Source organism: Callorhinus ursinus, unplaced genomic scaffold, assembly GCF_003265705.2.
Source record: "Callorhinus ursinus isolate GAN/ISIS: 27379988/994484 unplaced genomic scaffold, GSC_fseal_2.0 scaffold32, whole genome shotgun sequence".
Classification (NCBI taxonomy): domain Eukaryota; kingdom Metazoa; phylum Chordata; class Mammalia; order Carnivora; family Otariidae; genus Callorhinus; species Callorhinus ursinus.
In genome coordinates, this window is record NW_027397094.1 from 11,882,168 (window position 1) to 11,899,009 (window position 16,842).

At 48.0% G+C, this 16,842-nt stretch overlaps 1 protein-coding gene across 5 annotated transcripts in view; it reads right to left on the bottom strand.

Annotated features, from left to right (window-relative positions):
• Positions 1–16,842, bottom strand: part of EDARADD (EDAR associated via death domain) — a 70,882-nt gene that overhangs the window by 51,468 nt on the left and 2,572 nt on the right. For 2 of the 5 annotated variants that reach the window (XM_073879019.1, XM_073879017.1), the window contains exons 1-3: positions 14,724–15,408; positions 10,588–10,646; positions 6,627–6,666 (exon numbers count right to left, since the gene is read on the bottom strand). In XM_073879019.1, the coding sequence (XP_073735120.1) occupies positions 6,627–6,666; positions 10,588–10,646; positions 14,724–14,763 (139 nt within the window). In that variant the 5' untranslated portion in view covers positions 14,764–15,408. The other 3 variants (XM_073879016.1, XM_073879018.1, XM_025850730.2) reach the window with 3 other exon arrangements.

The following is a 16,842-nucleotide window of genomic DNA, read 5'->3' on the forward strand; positions in this document are numbered from 1 at the left end:
TATTATTATTATTATTAATTTTTTTTTTTTTTTACAAACTCTTGAACCATTGCCTAAGACTTGCCCACTCTGGGGTAAAGAGCTCTGGGAATCTCTTGCCTCACAGATGAACAGAATATAAAGCAAAGTGACAGATGTCTTACCTAGAGTAAGACCACCATATAAGGCCTCGCGAGAACACTCTCTACCCCCTTGGAGCTCCAGACATTACTGGATAGGGACCAAGGTGTTCATTCCACTTCTCAAATACACAATGCCTGGCTCTGAAAGGAGCCACTCGATGCAACTTCCATCTACTCTACAGGCAACAGGTTCCATCGGAAGGTAGAATGGGCTCCTCCCAGAATTCCTGTTTTAGTTACAAAGTGCAAACAGAACCCCTGCCTGGTGTCACTCCTGCCAGAGGCATTGGTTATATCGATTCATGGCCTCTGGGGCCATGCCCTCACTGCCCCCATGCCACACCACATGGCCCATTCCCTCCTGGTCAAGTGCCTGTTTTGCTATTTAGGGAGGCCCTTCTCTACCCTGTAAGTCTCAATCATCACTAAGATTTAAGTTGATGTCAAGAGACCGCGGAGTCCACTGGGGTATAAGACCTAAGACTGAGACTCAATATTATGTGCTGTCTTGACAGCTGGTAAAATCAGGAGGACCTCGAACGGCCTCACACCGCACTCTGCTCCATGGATAAGGCCCCCCAGCTAAACCCAAGCCACAGCTGCCACATACCCCTGAGTGTTGGGTTTCAGTTCCCTGCCAGCCCACAGAATTACTCAGATGAGCCAATGACATCCTCCCCGGGGAACCAGGGTGCTCCATCCTCTTGCTACCCTTACCACCTGCAGTCCCTGGTTGTTCAGGCTTATCCTGAGGGCAACCCCATGTGACCCTACATGGCTTGCAGCGTCCCCCTCCCCCAGGCCATGAGGATCAGTGACTCATAAACTGCCGTCCATCTCCTCTGTCCAGTGCCAGGTATGTGTGGCCGTCCGCCTAACCCCAGGGCAGGATCCTTCCCTCACCAGCCGGGTGAGTAAGTGGCACGCCAAACACATTCCCCTCGGCTTAACCCTGCATCAGATTCCACTGTGCTCATTTGCTCGTCTGACATTTGACTAAGCCTGGCAGACAGCAGGCAGTGGGATTATACCTGTCTTCATAGCTCAGCCTCCTAAAAGTCCAAGCAAAGCCATGTCAGCTCTATTGTCAAAGTGGGGGTTGCCAGTGAAAGTCAAAGGAACCCGAAATGCATGTGCCACGTTGAACACCTTTTAAAAACTTGACTTGGGGAAGAAACCTCCATTCTTAGGTTGTTTGACCTAGGTGTTAACTTCACAGCTCCCTGGCTTGGAGTGAAGGTGGCCCAAATGTGTGAAAAATTGATTTTGGTTCCATCAGATTTGAATCTTTGTAGAATTCAATACTGCGGTCTACACTTGAAAGCTGAGAGACATATAGAACATTATGAAAGAAAGGTTCGTGCAAACTTTGAAAGTTATAAAGCTTTAAAGAAAGAATCATTTATCAGGGGTCAACAGTTAAGACCGAATGAGAGATTCGTTGATTCATCTCTTTCTTACATTCGTTAACATTCATTTACCTATTAAGTGCCAGGCTGCCAGATTTGTTCAAACAAGGGGCTACATTCATGGCCTCCTACTCGATTCCAACTAAAGGACATTTTTTCCCCTTAATAGTATTATCTGAGAAATTTAAACTAAAAGCATGGTTTTTCACTAAGATTCTACATGATATCTTTTGAAGCGAGAGCAGTAGAGATCTTGCCTTGGCCTGTGCTCAAGATACAGTGCCCAGCATTGTGGCATCCAAAGCACTGTGTGGTTAACAATGCAGATTCCCGGGCTCCACGCCAGACTTCCGTCACTGGAATCTCGGAGCCCCCAGAAATCTGACAGCCAACGGGCATCCCACAGAATTCTGATGCACTACAGCAAAACGTAACAGACGTGTGATTTCAGTCACACTGATTCTCAGAAGGACTACTGTCATAACAGTTAACCCAGCATTTTTGTAAAAGCATGGTTTTTTTTTTCTCCCCAATATGAGGATAACTTGAACTTATGTAGTTACTTTTGTGAAGCAGTATCCCAAACACTCCTATGGTCCTATCCCTCTCTCTCCTCTCTGCCCTCCTCCAAAGGAAAAAAAATTGTGCAGGATGGGGTTGCCTGAGCAGCTCAGTCGGTTAAGCGTCTGCCTTCGGCTCAGGTCATGATCTCAGGGTCCTGGGCTCGAGTCCCGCATCGGGCTCCCTGCTCAGTGGGGAGCCTGCTTTTCACTCTGCCCCAGCTCGTGCTCTCTCACTTTCTCATTTGCTCTCTCTCAAATAAATAAATAAAATCTTTCTAAAAAATGGTGCAGGATGGTCACCTTTGTATTCCAAACCGTATAATTTGGGGGAGGAGGGAGTTTATTGTTACAGGAGTCCCAGTCAAGGTTGAGTGGGAGGCAATGAACTTGGACCAGGACACAGCAAATCATGCAGGCAGGAGGGGTGTGTGGTTTCCTCTTAGAACAAGGAAGCCTATTAACAAAATGCTGTCAATCAATGAGGGGAGAGATCATATAAAATATAACATATTGGCTTGTGAGTTTTAGGGTAAACATTTTTACTTCTGAATGATTTTAGTGAATTCCTTCATATTTATTTTTCTCCTAACCTTTTCAAACTGAACCACTACTTCTACATGTAGTTAACAAATTGTTCTAAAAGGTCCCCCCCAAATCATCTATGTTTGACTTCCGATGCCTCAAATTTAGTAACTATAGAATTAGTCTACTTTACTTCTCTTTAACTTAAAATTCACCACAAATTTTTTTGAACAATAAAAGAGCAGGAACCATAGAGAAAAATATGATAAACTCTTGACTGATTTATGATGTACTTATGCGCAATAATTTCCCCTCACTGGGAACAGTAGCTCAAAAATCAGAATTTTTTTCCAAACACATTTTCTCTCAAATTGTGAAGAGTCACAATCCCTTCAGAACACTTAAGCCAGCAGTTTCTACAAGATATCAGGAGCTCTCTGATACAAAATAAGCTTCACTCATGTCACAAACTGCATGATCTCATCCTTTTTAACAGTTGTGCAATATTCCACCACACACACACACACACACACACACACACACACACACACACACACACCCCACCCCACATCTTCTCCATCCATTCATCTGTCAGCGGACACTTAGGTTGCTTCCTTCTCTTGGTTATTGCAAATAATGCAGCTATAAACACAAGAGTGCATATGTCTTTTCAAATAAGTGTTTTTGTTTTCTTTGGGTAAATACCCAGTAGTGGAATTACTGAATCATATGGTAATTCTATTTTCATTTTTTTAAGGAACCTCCATACTGTTTTGCACTATGCCCGACCCCTGAAACTGATGTAACATTGTGTGTCAACTACACTCAAATAAAAAAAATAATAAAATAAGCCTCACTCTTAAATTAGTCCTGAGTTTAGTGCCTGCAGATTCTCATAGAACAGCTCTCAGAAAACAGTCCTAACAAAATGAACCCCCTGAAATCTCTAAAATCAGGGGAGGCAGAAGCTACACATTTGTTCTCAATAAGAAAACAAGTTTAACAACATGTTTCATCTCAAAAACATGCTGATCACTGGACTACATTAGTTTTCCACTGTTGATTTATGGTGAAAGCACATAATTCAGAACCACTCTAGTCTGGACGGTGTGAGGAATAGCTTTATACTGCCCATGAATACAGTAGGAATATACTAGAAGCATAATAAAGATTTTGTGAAACATGCTTAATCTGCTTAAGAAAATGAATTTTGAAGACTTTTTAACCATATGGAAATCGTTCAAGCTAATTACATGTAACTCCTCTGTTAAATATAGCAGGAACCCCTAAAATTGGCTTAAATGTTAGAGTCCAAGTTTGGACTTAATTAGATTATATTTACTTTTAAATCTATACATTGGCCCCATTGGTAGCTTTTAAAAAATACTAGCAGATATCAAGTCATAGATATTATCATTATTATTATTATTTAAAGATTTTATTTATTTATTTATTTGACAGAGACAGACACAGCGAGAGAGGGAACACAAGCAGAGGGAGTGGGGGAGGGAGAAGCAGGCTTCCCGCGGAGCAGGGAGCCCGATGCGGGGCTCGATCCCAGGACCCTGGGATCATGACCTGAGCCGAAAACCAAGAGTCAGATGCTCAACCAACTGAGCCACCCAGGCCCCCTTGGGGTAAGTTTTTCAACTTCTAGACATTATGTATAAGATGATGTGTTTCTTTAGAGATAAGAAATCATGTGCTTAATTAATTATACTGTTCTCTGTGAATAAGGATAGAAGAAAGATCTAGTCACATTTCTCATAAACGTGGTTTTCACATTGATGTTACTTGTAAAATCTTCACCAGTTTAATTAAGGTTTTGTAAATCTCAAATTCCAGGAGAAACCCAATAATACTGTTACTGTAGTATCAGGTTGCTAAGCAACCAGTCTTCCCCCCCCCTTTTTTTTCCCCCAAAACAGGAAATCACTTTCAAGGGTGTTAAAAAAGATCTTTAGACAGGGCAAGACATGACATTGCATTTCCAGAGTCACTGTAGCTCAGTCGTTGTCTCAAGCAATGCTGTTTTTGCCAAGGGGCTGGGAAAGCATCCTCAAGCCTGATTTTGCACATTTCCGTGGCCAGATTTCCCTCCACCATCTGATGCTTGCCTGTGTCAGGCACTGTCCTGGACTAATTTCACTGGATTCTCACTAGTGTTCTGGGAGGAGAACACTGTCCTTCCTGTACTAGGAGACAGGGAACTGAGACCCTGACACGTGGAACAACCATTCTGAGGACACTCAGAGTCCAGCTGGTGGTCTGGCTACAGTTTTGTTCTCTTGTCTATATGCCTCCCTGGTGGACACACCAAATCCTTGAAGCTTCTTAGGTTAAAGTGAGGTCTGCCTCCCAACCACTCAGGTATGCATTTACACGCAGGTTCCTGGGCCTGGCCCCAGACCTACCACATCATGATTCCAGAGCAGCTGGGCCCAGAATCTGGATTTTAAACAGCTCCCCCCCCCACCCCCACCCTCGATAATTCTTTACTGCACACTGAAGCCTAAGGAACACCACCTGAGACTGCCTCCCATCTGTCCCTGGTTGCCTGGCTTGCATCTTCTACCTCTTGGCTGAACTAGAGAATCGAATCACAGACTGGAGGATTCAGGACACTTAGAGTCGTTCACCAACAGGGGAAAGGAGGAAGGGAGCTTGCCAGAAGCCTCCCCGAGTACAGCCAGGATTTGGACTCAAACCTGCCCTTTAGTCTCTTTTCCCTACATCACTGCCACTCCCAGGGCATGCACAGGGGGCAAAAGGAATGAAACGCTAGCGGTGTAATTTCTGGGTGTAAGGAGAAGAGTCTGGCGAGTAAGGACTGGAGGGAGGGGAGCCTTGGCAGAACCCTGCACTTAACCTCAGGTGGACCCTGGGGGGAGCTGCCTCCCCACCCTCCAGTCAGGTGACCCTAGGACTACCCTATCACAAGGACTGCCAGGAAAACCCACATTAGCGTGTGCTGGGAAGTCGTACCTCTCCAGGAACCTGGGGGCCCCTGCCATCTCTGAAGCTGATCAGATCGGATGGTCCCCCACACCGTCCGTCCACCCCTCCCTCTCTGGCTTATCAACAGAACACAGGGGAAATACTCCAGGAGGGCAACCAGAAAGCCTCCACAACAGACATGGCTCTGCAGACTGCCCCACAGAAGAAATTATAAGAGGCTATGCCTAGCCATGTCTATGCCATGGCTAAAACATTAGTCCATGAATTACAAAAGATAGGTTTTTGGGGGGTTTTGGGTTTTTGTTTTGTTTTTGTTTTTTTGTGTTTTTTTTGCTTTTCGCTTTAGGGCCTGACAAGCATCCTTTGCCCCTCTGTCTAGTAACAGAAGCCTCTTTCCTGTGGTTTGCATGGAACTAACTCTGTGCCCTCCCCCACCCAACCTCAAGGGCACAGACCTGACCAATGTCCTCCATCCTCCTGATGGCAGCAACTGATTCACGGATGGCCACGTGACCCAAACTCCCCGAATGACTGTCATCCCTAGAACTGTGCTGTGGGCGCTGGGGGGGGGGGCACCATCTTGACGGGCACCGCATACAGCTGGAGGTATAGGTGACCATCTTTCCCACCATGAAGGGAAAGCCTGCCGCAAAATGGAGCCAACACAGATGAAAACAGAGCCAATGAGAGACACAGAGAGACTGAGCCTGAGAGCATCCTTCAAATGTCCAAAGACCCGAAGCCAGTATGTCTCCCCTCCCTTTTTAAAATGAGCTTGAGTTAGGTTTCTGTCACTTGCAACCCAGAGTCCTGGCTCTCTTCACTTTATGCAACTTAAAAACACCATAGGGATTTAATGTGTAATTTGTAATGAAATAATTTATAGACTTTAATAAGAAACTCCATGCCTGAGATGATCAACAAGTCAAAAGCTAAATTGTCAGCCTGTTTCTGTTTAACAACTTTAAGTAACAAGAGATGACTTTGACTAGTGCTTTGTTCAAGATCTTAAAATAATCACAAGTTCAAGTAGTTATATTAAGTGTACATACCTTTAGGGAGTCCCGTATCTTGAATGGGATATTTGTCTGACTGTGGAAACCAACAAAAGAAGAGAGTTATTTTTAAACCCCATAGCTCAGTTATAAGAGCAAAGTGAAAAGAAAGCTTTGTTTGGGGAAAGTCATGATTTTAGCTTAAAACCTTGCAAGTTTCTAGCCTTGGATTTATCAACAGGCCTGACCCATTGCTCACTTTTATCCTCGGCCTATAAAAATGAAATCAAGGTTGACAAGAAGTTAATGTTGGAACATGAGACAGAATAAGCCTTCTAAACTTCCTCAGCTCTGACGGCTAAACCACACTTCCTCTCTTTTCTGAGGTGCTACCCCTGCATCCCCTCCCCCCGTTTCCTGTAGTTGAAAACTGAGGAGCATTTGTTTTTGTGAATCATGGGGATAGACCCATTTCTCGTCCCCATTTCTGTGGCGTCCCTTTGGGTCAACAAGCCTGTGGACCAGGGAGTACTCACTCTTGTAGAGCTCTGTTCTGGGTTGACTATGACAGGATTCGAAAGCCAGCCAGCCTACCGACTGCACAAAGATCTACAAAGATCTACTCATCGTGTATAATTATGCACAGTTCCTCAGTGCACTGGATGGAGACAGTACCATGGGAGGGAATTCAAAATAGCAAAGGCTCTTGCAATTGCATATTTCTTTCTTGGTACCTCCATGCAGGTATTCCGGAAACTTTTGACTTCCGATCAAACTTTGACTTCCATGAGAGGAGCGGGAATGTGCCCAGTCTCCCCATCCGGTCCCCTAACCCCTGCTCAGCTCCCACTCCCCATCTGGGCCTTCGCATCTACGCCCTCCAGCCTTAAAAAAAAAAAAAAAAAAAAAAAGGCTGCACCTTCCAAATTGCCTGTAGGTCTCACGCATGTCTTTCTCTGACAGAGGAGAAAAAGAAACAACTGTGGGACCAAGGATTTTGCTTTAAAACTCCTTCCCTGCAGTTTCTTCGGAGCTGAACAGTGAAGTTTCCAAACCTCTAGAAGCCTCGAACTCCTCTTCCACAGAAGAACACAATCAATCAATCATCAATCACGGAGAACTTAAGTCAAATTCTCCCTGAGACTAAATTCTTCTAGACAGTCTGTTCCCCAGAGCACGGAAAACACACCTGTACTATAACACTTCTCAGGCTGTTTTGTTTTGTTTTGTTTTGTTTGATTTTTAAAGATTTTATTGATTTGACAGAGAGAGACAGTGAGAGAGGGAACACAAGCAGGGGGAGCGGGAGAGGGAGAAGCAGGCTTCCCGCGGAGCAGGGAGCCCGATGCGGGGCTCGATCCCAGGACCCCAGGATCATGACCTGAGCCGAAGGCTGACGCCCAACGACTGAGCCACCCAGGCACCCCCAGGCTGTTTTTAAAGCACGGACTTGCCTATTTCCTCAGATAAACTCCGAGTTCTTCAAAAAAAGGAACTATGATCTTTGCAAACCCACACTTTGACTCAGTGCTAAATAAGCATCTACCAGAAGTCTACATGAAGGGCCCAACAGGCTGGAGCAAATGCAGGTTTCCTGGAAGGACTGACATTTGAGCTAGGCGTGGAGAATGCCCATGAACTCGGGTGACCAAGAGGAAGGAGCATGGTGGACACAGAGGAGCAAGTCCAGGTGGTGTGAAGCGTGACAGGTGTAGAAGCAGAGATGCACGCTGGAGAGGGGCAGGGATGGATAGGAAATGAGGGAGCCAGTTTACATGAAAGATTCTGGAAGCAAGGTGAAAAGATTTAGGTGGGTGCCCTTCCGGGTTCTTGGAAGCTTGGGCCATCAAACTTTGCTTTGTGCCCAGCATTGAATATGGGAAGACATTCGATACAGTCTTGCAGGAACTCACACAAGCAAATAATTCCAGCACGGTGTGATAAAAAGTAGGGGTTGGGTTGTGGAGAAAGGAGCCCCCCAAGGCCCCAGGGTGAGGCAAAGAAAGCGTCACAGGGGAGGAAGCACAGGAGTTCCTTAGGTGAGGAAGCTGGGAGATTTTCCTCACTGGACAGAACAGCGTTAGCATCCCTGGAAGGTGAGAAGGCGTGGGGTGTTTCAGGAGCAGCAAACAGCTACACTCAACTGGCTCATCAGGAGGGATGCTGAGATGAGGTCATGGATGACCTCATCTGCCACGTTGAGTATAGGCTTCATCCCGGGAGCACCTGCAATGTCATGGGCTGACATGCGTCCTCCCAAAAAGATCTGTTAAAATCCTAACCCCTGGTCCCTGCAAATGTGACCTCATTTGGAAATAGGGTCACTACAGACTTAGAGAGAAGACTAGTGAAAATGAGATCATACTGGAGTAGACTGGAGCCTCGAGTCAACAGGACTGTTCTCCTTACAAGAGAAGAGACGCAGAGATGCAGACCCACGGGGAGAACCCGGCCACGTGCCAAGGCAGCGGGGGCACTGGAGGGATGCAGCTGAACGCTGAGAACCACCTGGGGTTACCGACCACCACACAGACCAGCAGAGATGAGAAAGGATCCTTCCCCATCGGTTTCGGAGGGAGGAGAAGGGCCCTGGCCTTTCCAACCTGCAGACGTGGCGGGGCACTTAGGTCACCCGCTGTGTGGTCCTTGGTTGTGGCAGCCCCAGCCAACTGACCCAGGGAGAGTTTGGGGGAAATCACCGTGTCCTGGCACAGAGAAGTGAGCAGGGGGAGGCCGTGACCCTAGGCGAGAGGGAAGGAGAACCTGATGTTGGCAAGAGAGTGGGAGTCTGAGAGCAGTGCAGGCTGGGTGCTGGGGAAGAGGACCGGAAGGACAAACGAAGTGCACCTTCTAGCGCCGAAGGTTCTCGTTCGGGGCTACAGCACGCGGAATGGTGAGCGATAGCCACAGGGCTGGCCACGTTCTGTCTTTCTGGAATGTAGGGACAGGGGGTGTTTCCATACTGACTTCCACCGTGCGTCCAGCTTCGTCCCCCACGCTGTCCCTTAGCAAAGTGTGCAGTGGGGACTCGAGACATAAGGACAAACACCTCAGGCCTTCAAGACCCTGAGGTGCCTCGTGAATCACCAAAGACTTCAGGATATTTCATGTTTCATTGAGTTATATTGTCTAATGATATTGTTGTATTTTATGTCATTCTAACTAAATTAGTTAATCAGAATTTTTCGTGGACTGGGCGGTTCCTCTCCTCCAAACACTTTTTTTTTTTTTAAAGGAATATGTCACACCCTTATGTGCATAATAACACATGTGATGTTGCCAGAGGCATGGATCTGGTCATAAGCAAGAGGCGGTACCACATCGGAGAGCAGGGCTCCCGTGTGGGTGATTTTATACAAATCTGTTAACATTCATCGCTTCATCTGTAGAATGGGGTGGCTGTCCTACCATCTCAGTGATTACTTGGAGGATGAAGACGATGTATGTGAAATCCTTGGTAAACCTTCAGCAGCAGACACACCACAGACTGGTTTTGGGAGGGCAGGGCAGGGACCTGAAGCCAGCTACTGGGTCTGCATCCCGCCTGGGCTGCTTCCAAGGTGGGCCACTTACCCCAACCCCTGTGTCTCAGCTGTTCATCCGTGAAATGGGCAGAGCTTGCCTTATGGGGTTGTTGCAGTGTGGGCCCAGCTAGCCAATGGGTAGCCCCCAGTTAACTGTACAGTAGTCCTGTTATTTCCTTCATCTCACAGTAAATATTTTGCATTTTGAAGAAGAGGAAGTTAAAAGGAGCCAGATAAGTATTTAAAATGGACAAGTATACAAAGACCTGATATAATCTAAGAAGACCATAAGAACAGAATCTAATACCATTTTTAGCCCTGAGAAACCCAAAGTTTATTACATCACAGAGAACACTGTGATAAAGACATTTATCTTGGGAAAACCGTACTTCGAGGTTTCTGATCTTCGTGTAAATACTGAGCAATAGAAATGTAACAAAGGGAGAAAAGGATTAACAAGAGCTGTCACCACTGATGTAAAGATTATGACCTACCATGTTAAAGGATAAAGTGCTAGGGTCTGTGTCTTCCACCGGCTCCTTTGCCGTATGATCTGTAAAACAAAACAAAACAAAACAAAACAAAAACAAATGGGAGAGTATTTTCTTTAAGAGACGTGTCCTTTGAGAACTGTCTTCATAATGATGCAAGCTACCCTAGTCAGGCTTGAGAAGAACGTTATTTTCAACCATTTACTAGAAACGAAATAGGAAGGAACGGGGTCAGATGGCACCAAGAAAGAGATTAAGACAAGCTTTATTTAAAAAAAAAAAACAAAAAAAAACACCATACTTTGAACAGTTTACCTGTAGAGATCTACAGACACTCGGAGTTATATATAACCCTGGATGATGCAAACATGGTACCCAGGACTCTTTGGTATAATTTGATTATAACTCTGAGCAGGGATGACATGATCCTGATTTCTCCTTCTCTCCATGTTTCCCACTCTTCTGTAATGCTTTTTAAAATCATTCAAAAATATTAAGCTTCTGGCTGTGGTTTAGGTAATTTAATAAAGTCAACAACCTCCCAGGATCATTATCTAACAAAAAGTGATTTCGACTTACCAAGATTTTGCTTATTTACCACGTGTTGCATTTAAGAAATTGAATGAGGAAAAACGGAAAAACGTATAGGCCTCGGTCGAGGCCACCACTAGATCTTAAGAAATTATCCAAAGCAGAAAAGAGCCCTCCCACTCCGAGACACTTGCCCAGACATCTGCCAGAAAACTATGTTAATAAAGAACCAAATCCATTTGAATGGGGCCCTCTAGATTTGTGCAGTGCACAACCTAAGAAACCCTAGGTGGAAGCCTTAAACCAGCCAAGAATTAAGTATACACTGTGGACCAGGTACCAGGCCCAGGACATGCCTTTGGGGATCAAAACGAGCATATCAGGATGATTTACTGATATATTAATTTGTGTTTGTTCTCCTTAGATGGCTCCCTTCTAGAATGTGTCTGGGCTTTTCACAGATCTTTGCCCGGCAGGTGTTGACAATGCCCAAAGGAGAGGCAGTGTGAAGGGAACATCTATCTGTTTGTTTTATGACAGCCTAGTCACTGGAGAGATTAGGGGCCCAGAGGAGTGGGGACGAATGGAGACAGCCCTCTGCTAGTGTCCTCCCATGGAGTGGGGGGTAGACATCTGCAGCCACATGAGTGGGACTGTGCCCCGGTCCCTGGCAGGGCCCAGAGGTAGCAAGGCCACATCACGGGATGCACAAAGGGTACTTCCCCGCCCTAGCAAAGAAACCCATGATTTTCTGCCTGGCACAGGTGCAGAGGGCTGCTGGATCTCAAGGGTCTTTTAAGGCTCAGACCCCAAGGCTTTGATGCCTACCAAGATGACACCCTAGTTCTCCTGGCACCACATCCTCTCGGATTCCTGTGTGATGCTAAGGAGGGGCCCAGGGCCCCCATTCGGACTAAAGATGGAATTTCCTGGCAGCCCAGTAGAATATAGACCTGGACATGGATTTAAATCCATGTAAAGAAATTAAGAGCCACTTGTGGTGCTAATTCCACTCCAAGTTCACAGGACTTCTGCGGCCCAAGTAATAGGCACTTAGACAGCAGAGCACTCAGTGTTGAGTAACGGAAGCGCAGAATGATATGGAAACAAGAGGAGGAGCCCGTGCCCAGCCTTGGGTGCGTGGTGGCGGGGGAGGAGCGGGACAGAAGAGCCTGCAGGGGTACTGACAGCTGAGCCTGGAAGGCTGCGCTGAAGTGAGCCAGGAGAAGGGGAGGGACAAGCATTGTAGGTAGAGGGAACAGCATGGGCAAAGGCCGAGAGATGAGAAACGACATGACATATTAGTGTACTCCAGATATGTCCAGCCAGACTCACCAAGTTTGGTTTTTGAGTTTTTCTTTTCCATCCTTCTCGTTCTGGTTCCTGGCTGGGGAGAGGGTGGTAGACGCCACCTCAAGTTCCTTCCTCCTGCCCCTCCTATCACAGCCTTGCCTCAACAATTCCATTTTCACTAGAGTGGAGCTGGAGATAATACTTAAAAACATGCCCCCCCCCCATCAGGGGTGTGGTATGTATACTAGCAGGTACCAACGATGGAATTTCAGATCCACGGGCTGTGCAGGACCTGGGGAGCTGGGGTGTGTGTGCTGGGGGGCGGGGAGGTGGTTTCTAAACGACCCTCAAAAGGATCTGTGCAGATACCATCCACTGTATCTATGACAAGTTAGCTCTGTTTCCTACAGAAAAATTAGCATGAGAGGAAGGAAATGGAGGACATGGCTGGGAAAGGCAGAATTACACCAAAAGGGGCAGCGAGGATGCAGACAGCACAGTTACAGGGAAGGCAGACTGGGCTTGTGTGCAGAAGGCCTTGGCTCTCCCAGCCATGTCACCGCTGAGCAGCGGTCCGGCCTTGAACAAGTCCAGGGGTGTGACCTTGGATGACCTAAGCGCTTGCTGCCTCAGGCTCCTTCCCCTGTAACCTGCAGTCAGGGGGCCCAGGAGATGGATGTTCTGGTCAGGCCGGGGGTGGGCACCCCATCCACTCCCCTCAGACCCTGACCCCGCTCTGGGTTGCACCTGAGTATGTCTCCGGAGGCTGGGAGGTGAACGGGAAGGGCCAGGCCGATGACAGCACCTGTCTGGAGGCCCAAAGTCTCTTGCTTTGGTCTGAAATCCCTGAGAATAGATGGAACTTACGATGGGAAAGGCACAACGAATTTAGGTTTCTCATTTTCTGAGGCATGGCCACAAGGCGAAAGGGCAGTCGGGAAAGGCAACGGGCTCGGAACCAGCCATGGAGGCACCTTCAGGGCTTTTGATCACATTCGCTGGAGCCTCTGATGTGGATCAGACCGTGGAGAAAGTTCTTCCAGGCGCGTCATTGCCAAGTTCGCTCACAGACCCAGGCTCCCGTGGTGCCCAACGTGCTCTGCCCTGACCCTGTGCCTTCTTCTGCCTGGAAAGTCCTTGTGGTTTGCACCCAACTGACCTTGTTTGCAAGGCCCGGATGGCTGTGTACCGAAGAGATTATTTGGAGGAGGGCTGACCCTGGTTATCTCATACTGGCCTGGAAGTAGGAAGTTGTCCTAAAGCATTTCTGAGAGCTCTTGGAGCTGCACGGTTACAATATTTTTAAGTCTGAAATCAAATCATTTAATCGGAAGCATTAAAAGTTTTATTTTTACAGGCCCCAGGGAATAGCGGGGCGGGGGGGCGCCCAGGCAAGGCTCTGATATCAGTTGAGACATGAGGCACAGGAGGGACCGAAACAGAAAGGGGGACCATGGGAGCTCAGGCCAGGGCGGCACGGGGACCTTCCTCTAGCTCTTGGCTGTCGCTCTGGTGTCCCGGGCAGTCCCCTCCTCCCAAAGCCACCTCGCCTCTCCTGGATCGGTGACTCTAAGCAAGGCACAGACCTCCCCAAATTAGCTGGCAACTGACCAAAAAGGATCTCACTGGTGGCAGCGAGGATGGTGTTTAATTTATACGAACATCTTCTGGAGAGTTCTCAAAAGGCATGAGAGAGGCCCAGGGTGAGCTCACGCAGCATGGCCCTTGGAGAGGGCACCTGGCCTTGCTCTTGGAGACCGAAGGTGAGAGCCAGCGAGGTAGGCAGGCTGCACGATCACTTGTTTCTCTGTCCCTAGTCTGTAATATTCACGGGTGAACAGAGAGCCTCCACATGTCCTTCCAGCTCTAAAGGTCTGTGAGTGGTGAGAAGCAGGGCCCCCACGGGCAAAAGAGCATCTTCAGGCTAACGTCACTAGGACATAGGAAGCCAAGGTCCACAGCACCTTCATCTGAAATCCCGCTAGAGCTCCCACTTACCTAGTGCCCAGCCTGTGCCTGTTTTCCACTACTTTCAGAGGTTCTAGAAGTTCATGCACTGACCATCACTGACAGTGGGGGAAATCTCTCTGTCCAGGTTTTCCCTTGTCACAAGGACGTCAGTTACAGGAGATTAAGGGCCCACTCTAATGACCTCATTGTAACTTGACTGCATCTGTATAGACTCTAGTTCCAAATAAGGTCCCATTCTGAGGTACCGGAGTTAGGATGGCAACAAGGTTTCAGGGGCGAAATGCAGTGCATAACAGCCCACTCTCTGGCCCCCCAAATTCATGTCCTTCCCATGTGCCAAATACCTTCACCCAACGTCCCCCGAAGCACTAGTATTTCCAGCATCGACTCGGAGTCCAAAAATCTCAGCCGTTCTCATCCACTCGAAGACCCAAATCTCACCCGTAGAATCAGAACCGCCGACTTCATCCCACAGCTTCTTCAGAAGCAACAATCTCACATTTTGCAACACAGCCCCCGGTGAGCTGCCCAACAGCTGCGCTGTTCCTTCCTGACATCTCCCTTCATTAGTCCCGGCAGCCGAGGGCCAACAGTTCCGAGAGACAGTTTCTCCGAGGACGTTCAAAGGCGGCCTCCGAGGACGTTCTTTAGGAGCCAACAAAGAGGGGAGCGAGCGTGTCAGAGCTTCCTGCCCCCCTTCCCGGGGCACCCGGAGCCAAGAGAGTGAGGCCTTGGGAGCTTTCTAGTGACGAATTCAAGGCAGTTCTTCAAACTTGGGATTTCAGAGTTAACTTATTTTTCATTCGTGATTATTATTTGTGTGTGTGTGCGATAGCTTTTTCTTTTGACCTACAGCTGTTTTCATTCCTGGGTCTGAAGAAGCCCCAGAGTCCTAACCCTATTCGGGACTCCGAAAGCTCTTAGAGCCGCAGGGCGCCTGGGTGGCTCAGTTGGTTAAGCGACTGCCTTCGGCTCAGGTCATGATCCCAGGGTCCTGGGATCGAGTCCCACTCCCTCAGACCCTCTCCCCTCTCATGCTGTTTCTCTCTCTCAAATAAATAAATAAATAAATAAAATCTTAAAAAAAAAAAAGCTCTTAGAGCAGCAATGCTGGGTGGTGGTGTGGACGCAGGATTCATCTCTCCTCTTCCCTGATTCCGCAGCAGCCCCGCTCTGTCATCCTCAGACCTCAGAGCAGGGGGGCTGAACAAGCGGAGGAAGGACCAGGGGCTCAGGAGGGTGCCCACCTAAGAGTGACTTCCCTGGAGGGTGGCCAGGCATTCAGTGTGTAGTCAGGCTCATGCCTACAGAGGGGACAGAGCTGAAGAGGGGCCAGGGAAGGGGAGAGGGAAAAGGGAGAGCTACAGCATGCCATGGTTCCCGGTGCCTCTGAAGAAGAGCTGGCTGGTCCGGCTTGTCAAACACGGTGCTCACTCTCCGGTCCTGGCTTCTGCTCCCAGTGCTACTGGGCTCTGCCAGGAGGGCAGGCCGCCACCTGGGACCCACCTGAGCCCACAGGAGGGCTGGGAGAGGTAAGATGCCACCCAGCACCGTCCCGAGCTGCTCCCAGCCACCAGCCGTGCCACGCGGTGCAAAAGGGACGCCAGAACAAAGGAAGGACACATGCCCACATTGCCAGTGGCCCTGGGCACTCAGCTCTTGCAGCGCATCGCACCTCCTCCTCAACGGAGGCTTTCAAAGCCTCTTTCTTCGCTCCTGGCTTTCACGTCTGTATGAATGTGAGCCAGATTTTATTCACCTCCGACAGACGATTCTGACTCATCCCGTGTTAGATTTTTATTAGCGCCGGAGATAGAGTAAGATAGAAATGCTGCAACCAGCATGACTATTTTCCTTCTATGTGACCTCAACAGTCTTACACCTTTTCTTAGTGTACAAAGCTGTCTCTTTCCATGAAGCTCATAACATGGTCTAATAGCATGTACACGCCTTCGTTAGATGCATGTGGAGATACAAACGTCTTTTTTTAACCTTACAAGGTGAAGTCAGGGAACACATCTAACTTGAGGAATACGTTTCTAAAATGTCAATCCAAGGAAAGCTTTTTCTGCCCACAGTTTGAAGCATATGGGGTGAAATTTGTAAATTCTTTCACTCACTTGGTGAGGCAATAAGGAGTTCATCCGGGCTTACTACGTGCCGAGCACTGTGTCAGGTGTTCTAGCTAAAGGGACGCGCACCCTCTCCGAGAGCTTTCGAGGCTAGCTGGGGAGAGACATCAGGGACATAACCACACCGAGAAATGGAGGCCAGTGCTAGAAAGGAAAGAACAGGGTGCATGGAGACTGCATGGGGCTTGTGAGCTCAAGTCTGAAGAATAAGTAGGAGGTAACTGGAGTGGGGAGGGGAGGGAGATGAAGGGGGGGGGCTCTTCCCAGCAATGAGAATCACCTGTGCAAAGGCTCGGAGGCAGGGGCGGGGGACAAGGGCTCTCAGAGGAAA